Source organism: Urtica dioica, chromosome 11 (genome assembly GCF_054948205.1).
Source record: "Urtica dioica subsp. dioica isolate 48M chromosome 11, U.dioica_male_clone48M_v1_H2, whole genome shotgun sequence".
Taxonomy (NCBI): Eukaryota; Viridiplantae; Streptophyta; class Magnoliopsida; order Rosales; family Urticaceae; genus Urtica; species Urtica dioica.
In genome coordinates, this window is record NC_142766.1 from 21,100,406 (window position 1) to 21,118,503 (window position 18,098).

Consider the following 18,098-nt stretch of genomic DNA (forward strand, 5'->3'; position numbering starts at 1 on the left):
TTCTTTTGAGTAATGTTTTGTGAATTGTTTGTGTTTTGTGGAGTCTTTCTAAAACCGAAAGGTCAAGTAGGTTGTTTCTTTTGTTATGTCGTATAAGCATGTAGACTTTAAGTTAATAGAATGGTGTTGTGTATAGATACGAAAGGTTTGTCATGACGTCGTGTCGTTTATGTTTAAAAAAAAATTCACAAGTTTGCTAACTAAATAAACGACTCGTCGGGGCGTGACAAAAGTACTTACCTAGGAGGGGTCAATGGGCGATCAATGATCTCCCTTTTGAGGGAGAGTCAACATCGTTATTTATGGCAGTGAGGGACTGCGTTCGCGCGGCCCTCACCTAATCCCAAGTCTCAATCTTTTCTTTCTTCTTAAATTTGGCTAATGAAAATTGTATATTGAATCTTTGGAATGTTTATCAGTTATTTTAAGAGTTATATTGACCATCTATATGAATATGGTATACCCAACAAATGCATGTCGATGATAAATAACCTATGTAAAGTAACGATACATATATCAAGGGAAAATAAGTACAAAAAGTTTTTGCTCAATTGGTTATATTTTTTCTAGAACCGGAAATTTTTTTGGTTTTGGAACGGAAATTCTAGTTCCTAATAACGGGTAGTTTCAGTCCTTAACGCTTAGAAGTTTCTATTAAGTTAGAGACTATTTTTTGTCCTTTTTAATGACCAAAAGTTTTTATGTCGATAAAGACAGAAAGGGGTTTCCGAATGCGTAGGTCGAGAGGTTTGGTTGGACAAATTAGTAATCAAGAAAGACCCGCGACCACGTTATTTGTGACCAATTCCTACCCAAATCCAAGTATAATTATTAGATTATAGGTTTATCCAATCTTAAATAATAATAAAATATATTAATCAATCAATAAAAAAAGGTTTTCAAAGTGTAAGTACTTAACTTTAATTTTTGTTAGTCTATGACTTATTTATGTTTCAATATTACGTCATGGATACAAAAATAAAAATAAAAAAATATATTAGTATGATGCATATTTTAATAATAAAATATTAGTGTGGCTAGTTGTCAAAGAAAAGTTATCTAGGCCGTGGTATTTTCTCGTCTTTTGAGTTCAGCCCACAGACCATTAGTTAGAGAGGAGATTGAGATTTGAGAGTGATAGGTGGCATTGTCCCACATGGTTAGAGAAGAAGCGAGTTTGGGTGAGAGAAGTGATATAAAAGAAAGAGCATGTGACTCTTCAAACTTACATACCTGGACGGGGTCTGAAATGGGTGATCAGATAGGCCCATGGCCTAGGCAAGTGGCTTCCATTGCACATGTTGGAGGTGCACTAGCCTAACATCTCCCCTTTTTGGGAGATTGTACGTCGTAATTTGTGGTTTTGGGGGCCTGTGTTCGCGCGGCCCCTACCCAGATTCTAATCCCAAAATCAAACTCTTAATATATCAACTTTAATTGGTTGTACAGAAAATGTGTTATGTGGTTTATAATGTGTTGCTTAGAATTTTGGAGGTGCACTAGACCGAGGATTAATTTATTGCTTGGTCAGTTATCCATTATGGTACTGTGATTCGAGACTTCAATTTTATTGGTTGTCGGTTAATCCATTATTGTACTGTGATTCGTGACTTCAATTTTATTGGTTTATCGCTTATCTTCTGTGTAAGTGTCGAAGGTTTACCATGATTTATTATATAATCCCTAAAACAAATTCTTAATACATTAACTTAAATTCAAGAACTAGCTTGGTTTACGTAGATCAAGGGTTAACTTACCATTATCGTACTGTAATTTCAATTTTACTGGTTTATCGCTTACCTTTTGTGGTAAGTGTCGAAGGTTTACCGCGATTTATTATATAATCCCAAAATCAAACTCTTAATACATTAACTTAAATTCAAGAACTAGCTTGGTCACATAGAGTGTTTTATGCGGTTATCAATGTGTTGCTTAGAATCTTGGAGGTGCACTAGACTAAGGATTAACTTACCGTTATCGTACCATGACTTCAATTTTACTGGTTTATCGCTTATCTTTCGTGGTAAGTGTCAAAGGTTTTCCGGAATTTATTATATAAATATTATTGAGGTATCTGTAAAAAAAGTTACAAAATTTGATGAAATTATTTTCGATATTTGTGATTTTTTTTTTTTTTTGCGGAAAATAAGATATTTACGGAATATACTCGAAACTCTACTGCGGGCATGTAGAATCCGCGGTATTTGAAACCAAGCTCTAGAAACAGACAAACTCAAGGCTCCTTGGGCTTCGACCAAACACTTGGCTTGACATGGATATTGGACCAAATGCTATGAAGGTCAACATTCCTTTTTAAGCTTAACAAACTCTGTGAACAGTCACTGTACACATTCTTCTAGGCCACATGAACCAAGTGGGCCCCACATATATTTTCCCGTTTAAGTTCATTGCAAGTTCAAAGTTTGACTAATAATTTTGTAACTTCTCAGCTTTTACATGGAAAATCTGAAAAAAGCAATAAGTACTGGATGCCGAATATGGTATGTTTATTAATAGGATCTTATCACTGAATTAAAATCCAAATTAAATACAAAAGAATCAGTAAACCTTCAACAGTGTTTTACCTTTTTTAGAGGATTAATATTAAAAAAAATCCATTACCGTTTAAATTTAAAAAATAATTCTTTTTACATCGGTGAGAAATTGAACTAATATCTTCTAAAAGAAAGTAGACCGCAACACGAATTTAATCTAGATTACAGGCGTTTTGTTCAATAATTAAGATATTTAGATTTTTTAATTAAGTTATCACTTCTACCAATGCATCGCATTTTTATATAAAATCTCAATTCATTCACTTATTCATTCATTCCTTTGATTTGGTTCTCCGCTCTTTTTTCCTTTTTACTTTACGACCCCTCTCTTCTTAAAGCTCTGCCTCTACTTAGTACTCCTTCGGAACTTGTAAGTCTTTAACGATTTTTCTTTTTAGTGTAAGTCATTTGCTTATAATACAATTTTATTATTCTCGTAATTTTAGATGTCTTTCCTCTCGGAGAACCGTTTTCATGAATCTATGTTTTTCTGGCCTATTCGATAACTTCAATAGTTTTACAATCCAATTATCTCAATTCAGAAGATTTAGATGCCCAATATTTTCTAATGGTGAAAAATATTTAACGAGAGCAAATTTGAAACTTATAATTTGGGTATCATGCCTACCTATAAAAAAAGACTAATAACTCTAAGTTAAAACAATAAGTACAGATGCCATACATTAAAGCTTTACAATAATAACTAGTGTTCATGTGTCTATTGCTTTTATTTCATATTATATATTGCTTTAAATTTTAATAAATCAAAGTTTGATTTAAAAAAAATAAATGTACTTGTAAGATGTAGTATGTCCTGAAGTATTAGGTTTGTCATCATAATTATGGATGTTTAAAAGATTGCTCTACGGCCGCCTTTGTTTTAACCCATGTTTAAAAGAGCTATCAATTGCCGTGAAATTTTGTTTATTTTTCGTGAATACTGTTAGTTGAAAAAAAAATTGTTAGAAAATGACATGCGATTTATGATCTGAACGAGTTTCGTAGATGTTTTTATAGATGGTTAGATTTTTGTAAATTCAAACCATAAACCAATAGGAAATTTGTTTTCTAATTTTTTTCCTTTTACTTTTTCACTTGGGTCCTCGCACTCAAAATTACGTGGTTCTAATTCTGTTGCAAGTTGTTATGTCATTCTTTGGATGTATATATGATAATTATTTGTGAAATATTTGTTGTTCTCTCTTACCCATTTTATGATTTATCAAATTGTCATGGTAATCAAATCTACATGTGGCATGATTTTCTCTTTCAGTTTTTTGTTGGTATGGCTACCGAGAGGATAGAAAAGCGGATCAAAAAAGAAGAAGACACTAAAGAATCCGAGGACAATAATGATGCAGATGTCATATCAAATTTACCAGAAGAAGTACTCCTTCGCATTCTCTCTCTTGTTCCAACCAAATCGGCTGTCAAAACGAGTGTCCTTTCGAAGCGATGGGAACTACTATGGGCCCGCGTCCCATCATTCAAAGCTCGGTCCTCAAACTATCGAAATAAAATAGTATTCAATAAGTTAATGGACAAGTACTCTCATCACCGGCGATACACAAATGAGTCAGTTACCGATTTCGCCCTTTTTACGGAGTATCACGGCGCAAAATCGCGCGTGGATAATTGGTTGGACTCCGTTGTTTCACAGCATGTGAAAAAGTTCAAGCTTCACTTTTTATCCGCCGGGGTGGAAAGGAAAAAGGTGCACTTATACTATTTCCCGCAAGTATTCTTAGTTCGCATGCGCTCGTTGGAGTATCTTGAGCTCCAAGGCATCGAGTGGCCAAAGGGAAATTGTTCTTTTGGTCACTTTCCATCGTTGAAATCTCTCTCGCTTGAGAAGATCTATGGACTAACGGACGATCATTTGAGCAGTCTTTTGTCCGCTTCCCCTTCTCTCGAGGAGCTAATCCTAAAAAATTGCGTAGACTTGAAAAACTCTGATGTTAAGAGTCCGAGTCTCAAGTGCGTGAAGATCATTCAAGATAGTTGTGCTTGTCATACAAGGGAGATTCGGGTACAAGCGGAGAACGTTGAGTCTCTTGTCTATGACAGAGGCTATAGTCACCAAGCTTGTCTCTTGGCTCTTGCCTCGTGTTTTTCTATCAAGCACCTGTCGTTGTCGAATGCGAGTTTTGGAGACGGGTCGTTGAAAGATTTGGTCGCTGCGCTTCCGTTTCTGAAGGAGCTTGTTTTGGACAGTTGTGATAACCTCGTGCATATCCAGATTGAGAGTGAGACTCTAGAGAGGCTTGTGGTGAAGAAAATTGGGCATGTCCTCGAGAGGAAAGCAACAATAATTGCGCCGAAATTGGAGTTCTTTAGCTACCGCGATCAATCATTAATGGGCTTAACTTTGAAGTGCGGCGTAATTTTAGTAGCAGAAATTGCAATCTTTGCATGGAATTCGTCGACTACAAATTATAGTCAGCAGTGGTACGCCAATCTGATACATTTTCTAGCAAATTTAGACTCTTGCAAGGAATTGTCTATTTGGGTCACCACTGAAAAGGTACATTTTCTTCTCTTTAATTGTCTACTAGTTGACTTTATGTACAAATTTGTTTTTTTTTTTTTTTTTTTTTTCTAATTATGGATAGTAGAGGGAATAAAAATAAGAGCATATTCATTTATGAAGTTTGAAACAGGCTACAAAATAAGTCAGATTGATTATAAAATAAGAACATATTCATGTGTTTTTTTTTTCTTTCTAGTTTTCTAGTACAGATTTGTTAAAAAAAGCATGAAATTTGAAGATTGATTATAGTTATAAAACTGTAAAATAAGTCATTTTGCTCAATTAGTTTGAGCTTGTTACAATCGATCTATCCTTATATAAATTTCTTCAAACATTAACTTCCGTAATCAATTTCATTATGAATTTGATAATATTTTTTCTCTCAACAAAACACAATCGCCTCCTTCTTTCATTTTCTTTAGATTATCGTATCTAAGATTAATTTATCATTTCCTTTAAATGCTTGATTCTGAAGGCTCTCATAATTCCAACTGAGTTGAGGAACGAGTTCAATCCGCCTTTGCCCACTCTGAAGCATTTGAAGGTGAAGATGGAAAACGCATTGTTTCGGAAAAGGATTTTCAAGGCGTCTCTGGGCTGGATTTCGCCGTCGATGGAGACGTTGACCATAGAAGAGAAAATGTATCTTTGATAAGATTCACATTTAATTCTATGGACTTATTTCGGATTTTGTATTTCAATATCTTGGATATGCGATGTTTTTTTTTAATTTGTTTTTATTTTGATGGTTTCTTTTATGTTGAATTTAGCTATCTGTATTTTCTTTGGATTTATGAAATTAAGTTCATGGAGACAATAGAGTTTACAAATCTATCCTTCGTTTACTTTTCCTGGCTTGGATTTAGATTTTTTCCGTTAAAATTATAGTCTAATTATTTAATAATTAGAAAATAGTTAACTACGAGAGTTTTAATTATGAATAAAAATACATTATTAATATTTAAACAATCAAATTAAAACTTTATTTGAGAGTTATCATTTGAAAATTCACAGAGTTATTTGGTATATTGTTTTTTTTTATTTTTTATTATAGGTTAGTTAAGTGAGGTTAAGTTTGTTGGTTTTCTTATTCGTGAGCAAGTACATAATATAATAAGAGAAGAGAAGGCAAGCGAAAGTTAGTCCCACATCGAGAAGGAATAAAGGATGAGGTATAGCAAAGGATAGTATAAATAGGAGAAAGAACGATGTTCAAAGTACTTACCTGGACGGGGTCAATGGGCGATCAAGAAGGCTCATGGCCTAGGCTAGTGGCCTCCATTGCACTATACGGAGGGGTGTTAGCCTATGGTCTCCTCATCGTAGGAGAGCCAACGTCGTAATTTGTTCCCATGGGGGCTTGCGTTCGCGCAGCCCCTGCCCAATTCTCAGTCTTATAAATTTACAACATTTTATTAATAATTAATCGAGCAACTAAGTTAGTGAAATTTTTAACAAGTTAAATGGTGTGACAGCAAATGTTTAACATAGGTTTGCAGTTCCATGCGTTTTTGTGAATATTTATATCAAATAATTGGCTGTATAGCCAATTTAGTTTTAGCCAAACTCAGCTTATTAATTGAATTTAGTTTACACTTTTACCTTTATTTAATTCAGAAGATTTTTTTAATTAGGCAGTTTTTTTTTTTAATTTCAAATCAAATATTGAAACCGAATAGGGAAGTTTTCAAATTTGAATTTTCCAGCAGATTTTCAAAGTTTCCAGCGCATTTATTGTTATGTATTTGGAAGTTTTCAGCGTTGACTTTAGTTAATTAGTTTCTATTTTCGTGGCAATTCATTTTGGATAAAATCTGTAAATATATTCTTCATTTATTGATATTATTTTGTCTTTCATATATTCATAATTTTAGAACGTCCAAAATATTTCCAGAATTTTTTTCAGTTTATTTACACGAATATACTGTAAATATACTTTGTATTTACAATGAATATACTGTAAATATGCTTTGTATTTACACGGATATACCGTAAATATGCTTTATATTTACACGAATATACCATAAATATGCTTTATATTTACACGGATATACCGTAAATATGCTTGTATTTACACCAATATACACCGTCCGAACAAAAACGAATCATCCTATTCTGTACAACCAAATAACCATTAAAACTCATCTTCCTCGTCACGCAAATCACTGACCCATCTTCCTTCTTTTCTGTAAACAAACAATTAATTGCTTCTAAAAAATATTATTATTAACCGCTTCTCAAACAAATCGAACTAAATCCGCCTTCCTCAGCACCGACACACGACGCCCCAGACTTTGCCGAATAACCAGAGCCTGCGATTGAAATTCAGCCTTCAATTTTAACCAACAAAAATCAATTCAACAGCTTCAATTCATCCAAACCCGTCAGACCAAACAGGGAGCACGAGAGAAAAAAAATCAACGACAAAGCTTAACCAAGCAAGAACGATACAATCAGCCATTAGTCCCACCCTACACATTTCACCTTCTAAATACCATGACGAACTCAATTTAATCAAAATTACAACACATCAACATAGATCTAGCCCTTTTTATTTCCATAACGTACCTCGAGCAAAACGGAGCATCTCCGACCACCGATCGAAGGAATTTCATGAGGGCTTTTGTTACCCATGTCATGAACTTCATTTTTATACCGACGGTGAAGACCACCTCCCTCCGGCGATCGAAAAACTCAACATTGGGGCGGAGGTCTTTTCCGGAGATCTCCCACGACAATGAACCGAAATTTTTAGCAAGCATGATAGGTGTTTTCTTGAACCTCTCTTCGACACGAGTTCATAGCACTTGGAATCACCCAAATCGGAGCTCAAACGATAGAGATATGGTCAATTGTAGTTTTGAGGAAAAAAAATGAAATGAAATTTTGGAGAGAGAGAGAAAGAGAGTGACGGGAAGAGGAAGAAGAAGCCTTTTAAATTTAACAAAAAGCCCGGTCAAAGTATGACCAAGAAAAGAGAAAAAAAAAATTAATTAATGATCTTAATGATGCTCATCGATAACCGCGAGCAGTTATTATCCAAATATTTTGTTTTAAATGTTTTTATTTTCAGCATGTTAATGGGCGGGAACAGTTGAGGTTATTTTGGTATTTTGATGTTGTGTAAATAAATGGATCTGGCTATTAACCCGAAATTAATCAAATGATGGCCAAATCCAAAACCGTCTAAACTGGGAGGCTATTTAGCTATATAACCCTATTTATATTCATTGTCTTTTTTTTTCTTTTCTTTTTTTTAAGAGATTTATTAGTTTCTAGCCTCTATTAATAGTTGAGATTAAAATAAATTGAAAAGATGGTCAACATCCCAAAAATACATCTATCGCATACTCAAATATCACACCACAATCTTTCTCTACGAACCACCGGATTTTCGCCGGCGAAGAAGAAAGAGCTTCGGACTCCATCGTCACCGCCTCGTGTCCCTTCTGGAGAAGCTCGCACCGGTTCCCCTCACTGGTGCTTTCGAGGTTGATTCCGACATGGTTGTCGCTCAGGTCGTCAAATTCCAGGTTAAATTGCGTGTCGAACTCGAGGGTGGCGAAGGCGGGGCCAGCGCACGCGGCGGTAGAGGTGCGATTTCAGATTTTAGGGTTTTTCGTTCGACAGTTAATCTGAATAACTGTCTGTCACAGTTAATCTAATTAACACAGATACAGTTAATCTGATTAACTGTGATGAACTTCTTCCGAAAACGATTTCGAACATCGAAGAGTCTCGCGGTTGCGCCGATCCGGCCGTTCGAAGGTCGCAAGTTAAGTTCTGCATATTAACTGTGATAGTTAATCGGATTAACTGTGAAGGTTAATTCAATTAACCATGACGATCCTCCTTCGGAAACGATCTCGAACATCAGTGAGTCATGCGACTGCACATATCCGAAGTTTAATAAGATATATTGTTCTTGTTACAATTAATAAGATTTACTGTTGTTTTTGTTACGAATAATAAGATTTACTATTTTCTTGCTACCATTAATATTATTTACTCTGACAATTAATAATAACAACCCTTAAGAGTATTACTGGAATATTATAATGTTATTATAATAAATTGACTATTTTTCTAAATATGTAAATAATTGAGTATAATTTTAAGCGGTTTGGACTAATACCTAATCTGCCTGTCGTCTTATGCATGTAGAAATCAAGGGAGGGTCTACTTGATGTGCTGTATTGCAGGAGTGGACCAAATGGATGGTCACAATTTTGCCGTTTGTTATCAAGGAAAAGAAAAATAATATAGTAGGAAAATAATCTTAGAAACAGTCGTATAAAATGAGTCCCTTACGATTCTAGTTTCAGTTCATGCAAATTACAGATTTTCCATTATTCATAGTCATAGGAGCCCACAAATCTTATTCAAAGACCAAACTATACCAGTACAGTCATCTTAAAAAAAAAAAAAAAAAAAAAAAAAAAAAAGAGAAACTGAATGTGATTTGAAGCACAAGTGATTGATTCTTTTCTTTTCTGATAGAGAAAGAAACATTTCAGGGCTCGAACACCATACTATCCGCCTCACGCTTTGCAGATTCGAACAGGACAGTGGAGAGGTAACGCTCCCCGAAGCTGGGGAAGATGGCCTGCTCATATTTTGGAAGATAAATAACATGCTTTTAGTTATAGTTATTTGGAACCAAAAAAATGTAGTAGAAACAACATTTTACTTTTACGAACTGTATATGGTTGGTCCTTGAATAAAGCAAGAATCTTCATAATGGATAACATCGAAAGAACTCATGGAAGTTCATCTATTCTAAACCACAATATCAAACGGCTTTTTCCAACATTTGGATGCTCAATTAATTAATCTCTGTGTGGCTTGAGGATACGAATTCATTTGCCGTGATATTTCAACTTCCCTCTTATTAATCTAGTAAAAATAAAAAAGATTAAACGGAAGAAAAATTGAACTTACTACAATCAGTTTCCCGGCACTTTCTGGCCTGCTGGCTAGCTTCACTGCAGCTGCGGCTGCAGCACCGGATGATATCCCAACCTGCATTACATCTTATGCTTTACTACCATTGTATTTAGAATGGTATATTTATATATATATATATATATATATATATATATATATATATATATATATATATACTCGGCAACAAAAGACTTAATTATTTAAGGGTAAATACATGAAGAGCTGAAAGGAAAAGGTATGCGCCTCAATCAGGTCTCTTGACGTACCAGCAAACCTTCTTTCAAGGCAAGACTCTTGGCAGTTTCTATAGCTTCCTCACTCGTTACCTGCACCGACAACAAGGCAAATGATTCATTCTCAAACTCCAAACCATACAATAGTTTTGATCATGCATGTATGTACTGACATACATGTTTCATCAATGAGAAAATAACTTCTTTCTTTGCAAAAATCAACTGAAGAAAATGAATAGTACGTAATATTCAAGAACTGAAGAAAATGAATCCATATTTGTATTTCATTTAATTACAAGTTACGAGGCGTACTTGAATGACTTCGTCGAGTATATTGACATCCAATACTCCAGGAATGAATCCGGCACCAATTCCTTGGATCTTATGAGGACCTACACACCCATACTCATTTCATCAACTTATTTTTTTAACAGAACAAGGAAACAGCTACGATATGATTTATTGAACGTATCATAGCAGTCGTAACTGAATATTTGATAGAAAAATATCAAGAGTCAAATATCATGTAATCATAAATGAGATGTATATAAAATTGGCACGAGTGAAAATCAGGATTTACCAGGTTTTCCTCCGGACAGGATAGCGCTTTCAACAGGCTCCACACCATAGAGCTAATAATTCACAACGTATAGCTCATATTAATAAACTATTAGGATCTCATTTTTTCAGTGATTATTCTCCTTCAAAACACATAATAACCCACCTTAACGTCGGGGTTTTGCTCTTTCAGATATTTTCCTGCACCGGTTATTGTGCCTCCTGTCCCTATCCCAGAAACAAAAGCATCGATTTTCCCTCCAGTGCCTTTCCAAATCTCTGGTCCAGTGGTCTCATAATGAACCTAGACAAACCAATGAGAAGCCTTTAAGAAAATAAACATCTAATGCAAGCTTGCCTACATTATATATACAATTAAAAAAATATAATAAATTAAATATAAAAAAAACAGAGAAAAATATACCTTCGGGTTGGCAGGATTTTCGAATTGCTGAAGCATGTAAGAATTGGGGGTCTTTGCTATTATCTCTTCCGCCTTAGCAAGAGCACCTTTCATGCCCTTGGCTGGGTCAGTGAGAACAAGCTCGGCTCCAAAAGCACGGAGGATAGTTCTTCTTTCGAGACTCATGGAAGAAGGCATTGTGATTATCAGTTTATAGCCTTTTGCAGCTGCTATAAATGCCAACCCAATGCCCGTATTTCCGCTTGTCGGCTCAATAAGAACGCTCTGCACAGCAATATATCTTTATATCATAGGAAAATATATAAATATATATACACATAATATCTAACAAAGCCGACGACTAGTAACAGAAATTACTAACCACGCCAGGTTTGATAAGACCTTTCTCCTCGGCGTCTGAGATCATACTGTATCCAATCCTGCAACGAAAATATAAAAAGAGAAAAAAGAAGTATCAGGCTAGTTTTTTTCAATAGAATCAACTCGGCTTGAAACTAGGAAAATCTTGGAAATTATGACTCAAAAAAAAAAAAAGAATTGAAGGATATTGAGATCCAATTGAAAAAGAAAGGAAAAAAAAAAAAAAAAAAAAAACCTGTCCTTGACGCTAGAGCAAGGTTCCATCATCTCTAACTTTGCAGCAACACGGCCCACGCAGCCTTCGGTGACACGGTTGAGATAGACCAAAGGAGTATTGCCAATCAACTGTGAATAAGTGTAAAAAAAAAACACAGCAAGAGCTATGATATAATACCATATGCAAATTAACTGTGATGTTTTTTGAGGAAATATATCAGAGGGCTTACTTCAGTAACATCTTTCGCGATAATAACCTTCTCTTCCACCATTTTTGCAAGATCACTACGAAACAAACCCATAGCAAAACAAATAAAGAACATTATATGAATAATTAGCATCAATCATGAAAAAAAAAAAAAAAACTACGAATTAGTAGCCGGTTATATCAACAAAGCAAGCTAAGCTCTCGTATTCAGCCCAATATAATAAGTGGATTGATATTGAACCTCGAGTTTTAGCTACTCAATGGAATGAAATGAAATAAACCGATTCTTCTATCATCTCAACACGGAAAGCACATGAGAAGTAAGAACATAATCATGGAAACAGCGATTATATTGAATCAAAAGACGCAAGTTTGGATTTCGATCGAGTGAAACACGAACCTTGTTTCGTTGGGATAAGAGTCGATGATAACAGAGTGTTTGTATGTGGTAATTGAGCGAGAGAGACGATGATTTAAAGAAAAAAATCTCGTCTGCGATGCGACTCTTCGTGTTGAGATATTGTCTTTATTTCGTTTTTTCCGCTGGATTTATTTTATTTTTGTTTAGTTCCATTAAAAATACGGCATTGTTTGCATTTGTATTTGGATATGTAATACGGCCAGATTAGTGGTATTGTCAGTTTTATGACAGCGCGATCATCAATTCGTAACGATTAAAAAATGAGATAGGACAAATTTTATAAAATAATAATTTAAATTAATTCATTAGTAAAATAGTTAATATTTAAAAAAATTAATAAAATATTCAAAATTGGCTGCGTTTGAGATTAAATGCCATATTTTTATTTTTAGAAAAAACTAAACTGCTTATCTCGTGTTTGGCAAAACTGTTTTTACAAAAAACTTCAAAATGGATTTTAGATTTTGTACATGAGATGGAAAAATTATGATTCTTAGCTTTTAGAAAAAATGGTTTTAAGTTTGTTATACAAATTACCGTAATATCCTCGTACAAAGTATTTCTAAGTCATCTGTATGATATTTTAAATTCTATCTCCTTTCATAAATTGTGAGAATTTTTGTACCATATATAATACATAAATTTTCTCTATGCCTCATCTTTTTTTTCTATCTAAGAGTGAAACTTATTCAAAAATTATTTTTGCATTTTATTGGAATATCGTTGGTCGTTTGAGTCCAAAAGTAGTTTGTGTTGTTACGTTATCTTTTTTTCTCTTTGATTTTTTTGACAAAAAAATATCATTCATATATATGCATATAAATAAATATATTAATAATTTTTATTTAATTTTTAGAGATTTGTAAGTAATTAGGCCACTTTAAACATGTGATTTTGGATCTAGCCTATGTTTGACAATTTTTAGGAATATAGCCAAATGACTTATGTGGCAATAATTAAGGTCTGATTTACCCTTATTTATTAACAAATTCGTCACTTTCTCTCTCATATTTTTTTTCAAATAATTTTTTTTTGCATCAAAACTTCAAAAATTCGTATATTTCTCATACGAACTCGAAATTGAGTGATTTCAGATTCTACAAATTCGTGGCGTCGAGATCTTCAAAAGTAGACCCATTGTGTTTGATGAAAAATTATGTTTAATGTATTATATTTACATTTCCATTTTTTTTTATAAATTTCAATTATTTCCATATTTAAGGTAATAACATGATTTTTCTACATCCATGATATTAAAAATGATTTTTCATCAAACACAATGGATCTATTTTTGAAGATCTTGGCGTCACGAATCCGTAAGATTTGGAATCACTCAATTTTGAGTTCGTATGAGAAATATATGAATTTTTGAAGTTTTAATGCAAAAAAAAAATATTATTTAAAAAAAATATAAGAGAGAGAAAGTGACGAATTTGTTAATAAATAAGGGCAAATTAGACCTTAATTATTGCCACATAAATCATTTGGCTATATCTCTAAAAATCGTCAAACATAGGATAGATTCAAATTTCATAATTTCATTTTGGCTATTTTGCTAGACTGCCCTAATTTTTAAGAACATGTCTATTTTAGTCTTTTTGCTATAATATATTTATTTTACCAAACGCTAAATCAACTTTTGTTATCAGCAACAACTGTTTTATAAACAGTTTACCAAACACCTGTCAGTTTTTGAAAAAAAAAAACAATTTTTTTCAAAAACTGAATCTAAAAACACTTTTTTAAAAACAAAACTATGCCAAACAGGATCATTATATTATTAATTTTTTTATACTCAAGTTGACAATTTATATAAGTAATTTATCATTGTTAAACAAATTAAACATAAAATCAATAAGTGATACATAGCATAGTTTAATTGGTAATTCTTCACTACCTCTAAATTATATCGGAGGTCGTTGATTCAAAATCAATCTCAATTGGGCCCTTAAAAAATAAATAAATAAATAAAATCAACAAAAATATTGAGATCTGATACTACATTTTGATTTTAATAATTTAGTAATTTTAATTATTATTAATATGTATATATTCAAGACGATATCAAAACGATAAATTCATCAGTTATCTACAATTTCAAATATTTGAATGTAATTTTGTTTTCTTTGGAGGGGAAGCATATAAAAGATTAAATAGTTTTGTAATCTGCTTTTTATTTTTCCCTTTATTACACATACAACAATATTATTGTAAAAACATTTAATTTATTATTAAGAACAATTAAGCCAATAAATTAATAGCCCATAGTTTTTATAGAAAATAGCCAAAAATTTATTTTATTAAAAAAAAAACCTATTAAGTCAAAGTATATTTAATTTATTTTACTTTGACCCGATATATTTTTTTTAATAAAATGAAATTTTGATTAAAATCTTAAAAAAAAGGGCCGGCTAAACAACTAGCCAAAATTACACCCATACTTTAAAATTATAGCCCAACTATTAACATATTTAAGAAAATAGCAAATTTATCATGATAACATTCCAATATTCCAATAATACCCTTAGGTTAATATTATTAACAAAAAAAATTAGTAAATCTTATTTGTCGTAACAAGAACAACAGTAAATATTTTTTACCATAACAAGAACAATAGTAAATCTTATTTACCGTAACAAGAAAACAATAAATTTTATTTACCGTAACAAGAATAACAATAAATCTTATTTACCGTAACAAGAACAAAAGTAAATCTTATTTACCGTAACAAGAACAACAGTAAATCTTATTTACCGTAACAAGAACAATAGTAAATACGTTTAACCATACACCTAAAATATCACAAGCAGAATTACAATCAGTAAATCATAGTAGAAAAGTATATCCTTGTAATCTAATCGCACATGGCCGAAAATATCAAACCCACAAAAAAAAAAAAAAAAATTCCAAGCTTCCAATAACTAATCTTTGAGTCAAGAAAATATAAATTGATTTTTTTCTAACAAAACATTATTCAATAGCGACAGAGCTACTCAAGATATTTTTTTTAATTCATTTCTCGCGCAAGCAAAGATTGCGCAACACAAGAATTCGGTTCCTTTACACAAGCCTCAACCGAAACATTCCAATTGAATAATAATAACAAAACAAAAAAAAGGAATCGAATCAAGAGAGCGAATCCTCCTTGCGATCGGCCCGACGATTAGCGGAGCAGGAGGCACGAGCCGGATCGTCAGAGAGATAACCGTCGGGTTCATCGGCGGAGGGAGATTCCGGGTTGGGAGAGCCTGCGGCGGAAGAGGAAGAGTGATAATGAGCCGGCGAGAGATCGAGATCGAGCGAGGCGCGGAGGACCCACGAAGGGGGTTGAAGGGCCTGGGTAAGGAGGCTAGGGTGGAAGAGAGCTTCCTTGAGGATTGGTTATGGCCGTAACTCATCCTCCTTCGTCGCCGACGATGACGACGGCGATGATCGGCCTCGTAGCGGTGAAATCAACAACGATCGGCAGGAGGAGGAGGTAATTTCAACGATTTCCACCGCCGACGACGAAGGCGCCGATGGGATCAATGGCGAGAATTGGGCTCCGAGCGGTGAAATCGATGGCGATGACGGTGGAGACGAGGAAGAGGGAGGATTAGGACGCGGATCGCGGCGGAGATGGAGTCGACGAGGAGATCGGCGGCGGAGGTGTCGGAGGCGAGGAAGGCAGCGATTTTGGAGCGGATGAGAGCTTTGGAGAGGCTCTGGGAGTTTTGACGAGGGTTGTGGGGGCATTTTGGGTAACTGAGTTTCATGTTGGCTATTGTTTTAAATAAAATAATAGATTGGCTATAATTTAAAATCTCCTTTCTAAATAGGCTAGTTGTTAACTAATCTCTAAAAAAAAGAAAAAAATGGTATGAAATAGCCAATTCAAACTATAACTTTTGCAAAATAGCCATAGTTTCATTAGGTATAACAAAATAGTCAATTGAGAGTACTACGACTTTTAATTCTGCCTCGATTAATTTTAATCCAGCCTTCATAAAGCTTACATTCTGTCTTTATAGTTCGTTGGGATTAAATTTAATCCAGTTTAAATTAATCTTACTTTGACTAATTTGCTTATAGTTGACAAACTATGGCTATTTTGCAAAAGCTTAAGTTCTATTTGGCTATATAGCCGCTTGACCCTAAAAAAAATCAAAAATTAACTAATTGTAACAAATTCTCCTCATTATTATCTACTTTTCTTTGTTTTAAAAGAAAAATCAGCTGTTATCATGAATTCTATGACCTTTTTTTCAAGGTAATTTATGCCTCTTTTATCATTTCCAATCAGGCTATATATGAAGTATGAAAGAGTTCTCCAACAATCATAATATATAGATGGAATTATTCTATCACCTACCATACCATTGCTGGTATGAGTTGGACATTAACAAGCGAAACTACGTAAATTCAGCGCTTATCATTTATTTGATTTAAATATTCGAATAAGATTTCGATGAGGATTCGATCAATTTTTATAATCTCTCGGCTTAATAAAAAAAACATTAGATTATTGACTTTAATATACTTTATAAGTTTCTGTTGTATCTCTTGTCAAACACGTTGCTGACAATTGGTATTAAATACGAATTATAATATACTTTAGGACCGTAGGATAATTGTTTAATACATCCGGCTGGAAATGCCTTATTGGAGATGACGATGAGTGATTTTATGTCTGCTTATTTTGTACTTATCGTATCGTATGTAGCTTGAAATATTGTGCTATATGCTGTCATCGAATGTATTTAAAATAATTTATACAAATATGTTTGCAAGGTATTATTTCTAGTTTACTTTACATTTCTCTTTTCGTGTGAGGTATTATTCTTGTATGAGTTTAATATCAGCAATGTATGAGTTTGATTTTTTTTTTTTTCATTTATATTTTAATATTCAATACATTTAATTGTGTATGTATGTTACATTATGTAAATAACAAACTGTTAAAAAAAATAAGAAAGATATCGTGGCTTGAAATGCTAATGCACGTTCTAATTAGCATTTCAAATTTTAAAAAAATTAACGATTAGTCCCCTCGTTTTTTTTAATTATATAAACCCCTTGATTTATATTTTCTCTATATTTGGGCTGGATTAAATATATATCTTCTCTTATCATGGTTGAGGACGTGGAGAAGGGAATCACATTTTTTCCCCTAGTATTTCCATAATGCATCTTATCTTGAACGCGAGTGTTGGAAATTTAAAGTATAACGAGGTTCCATCTCAAAATAAGATAACTATAAGGGAAGTAACCATGACTTTAAACAGTTGTTAGTTTTCATTCTTTTTCAATGTGAGATTTCTAACATGTCTCGTCAAGATGATGGTTTTTTACGTGCACTTATATTTAGCTGATTCTAAACGATTTGACCAAATACCTGTTTTTTGGTAAGAGGGGTAGAGTTTCATTTAAAATTAATTAAAAATGGTTGAAGTAACTCATTATGTTTTAAATCATTGTTAGTGTAACATGCATAATCAAAGTGAGATTCCTAAAAGCATGTGACTATTGGTGTAAAACTTCATCATTTTTTTAATAGTAATTAGGCCTTGCAGACTTAAATTTGTGGAAAAATTAAGAAAATTTATGCCCGCTAGCCTAAGCTAGGCCCTTTAGGTCTAATACATTGCAAGGATCAAATTCGGTATG

The 18,098-nt window shown here is 33.3% G+C and overlaps 2 protein-coding genes and 2 non-coding genes across 4 annotated transcripts; 3 read left to right on the top strand and 1 right to left on the bottom strand.

The window, feature by feature from the left end:
- Nucleotides 1-1,225: 1,225 nt before the first annotated feature.
- On the top strand, nt 1,226-1,392 carry LOC149382285 (U1 spliceosomal RNA). The gene has a single exon (XR_016293979.1). It is a non-coding gene; the product is annotated as a U1 spliceosomal RNA (small nuclear RNA).
- Nucleotides 1,393-3,840: 2,448 nt separating this feature from the next.
- LOC149382286 (F-box protein At4g09920-like) lies at nt 3,841-5,737 on the top strand. Its single transcript, XM_089601472.1, has 2 exons — nt 3,841-5,079; nt 5,561-5,737. The coding sequence occupies exons 1-2, from the start codon at nt 3,841-3,843 to the stop codon at nt 5,735-5,737; spliced, it is 1,416 nt and encodes a 471-aa protein (XP_089457598.1).
- A 565-nt stretch (nt 5,738-6,302) lies between these two features.
- LOC149382287 (U1 spliceosomal RNA) lies at nt 6,303-6,466 on the top strand. Its single transcript, XR_016293975.1, has one exon. It is a non-coding gene; the product is annotated as a U1 spliceosomal RNA (small nuclear RNA).
- Nucleotides 6,467-9,377: 2,911 nt separating this feature from the next.
- On the bottom strand, nt 9,378-12,624 carry LOC149382288 (cysteine synthase). Its single transcript, XM_089601569.1, has 11 exons — nt 12,432-12,624; nt 12,054-12,108; nt 11,843-11,952; nt 11,609-11,666; nt 11,248-11,511; nt 10,990-11,127; nt 10,846-10,897; nt 10,578-10,657; nt 10,299-10,358; nt 10,027-10,107; nt 9,378-9,691 (listed from the first exon to the last, which is right to left on the bottom strand). The coding sequence occupies exons 2-11, from the start codon at nt 12,093-12,095 to the stop codon at nt 9,599-9,601; spliced, it is 978 nt and encodes a 325-aa protein (XP_089457695.1). The 5' UTR covers nt 12,096-12,108; nt 12,432-12,624; the 3' UTR covers nt 9,378-9,598.
- Between the last annotated feature and the right edge of the window lie 5,474 nt (nt 12,625-18,098).

What these genes read in the sequence shown, in the direction of transcription:
- LOC149382286 (XM_089601472.1), top strand. Translation starts at nt 3,841, where the DNA reads ATGGCTACCGAGAGGATAGAAAAGCGGATCAAAAAAGAAGAAGACACT. An exon ending in TTTGGGTCACCACTGAAAAG is followed by an intron (nt 5,080 to 5,560) that starts GTACATTTTCTT and finishes TTGATTCTGAAG; the next exon opens with GCTCTCATAATTCCAACTGA.
- LOC149382288 (XM_089601569.1), bottom strand. Translation starts at nt 12,095, where the DNA reads ATGGTGGAAGAGAAGGTTATTATCGCGAAAGATGTTACTGAA. An exon ending in CCTGTCCGGAGGAAAACCTG is followed by an intron (nt 10,658 to 10,845) that starts GTAAATCCTGAT and finishes ATGGGTGTGTAG; the next exon opens with GTCCTCATAAGATCCAAGGA. An exon ending in GTGCCGGGAAACTGATTGTA is followed by an intron (nt 9,692 to 10,026) that starts GTAAGTTCAATT and finishes AAATATGAGCAG; the next exon opens with GCCATCTTCCCCAGCTTCGG.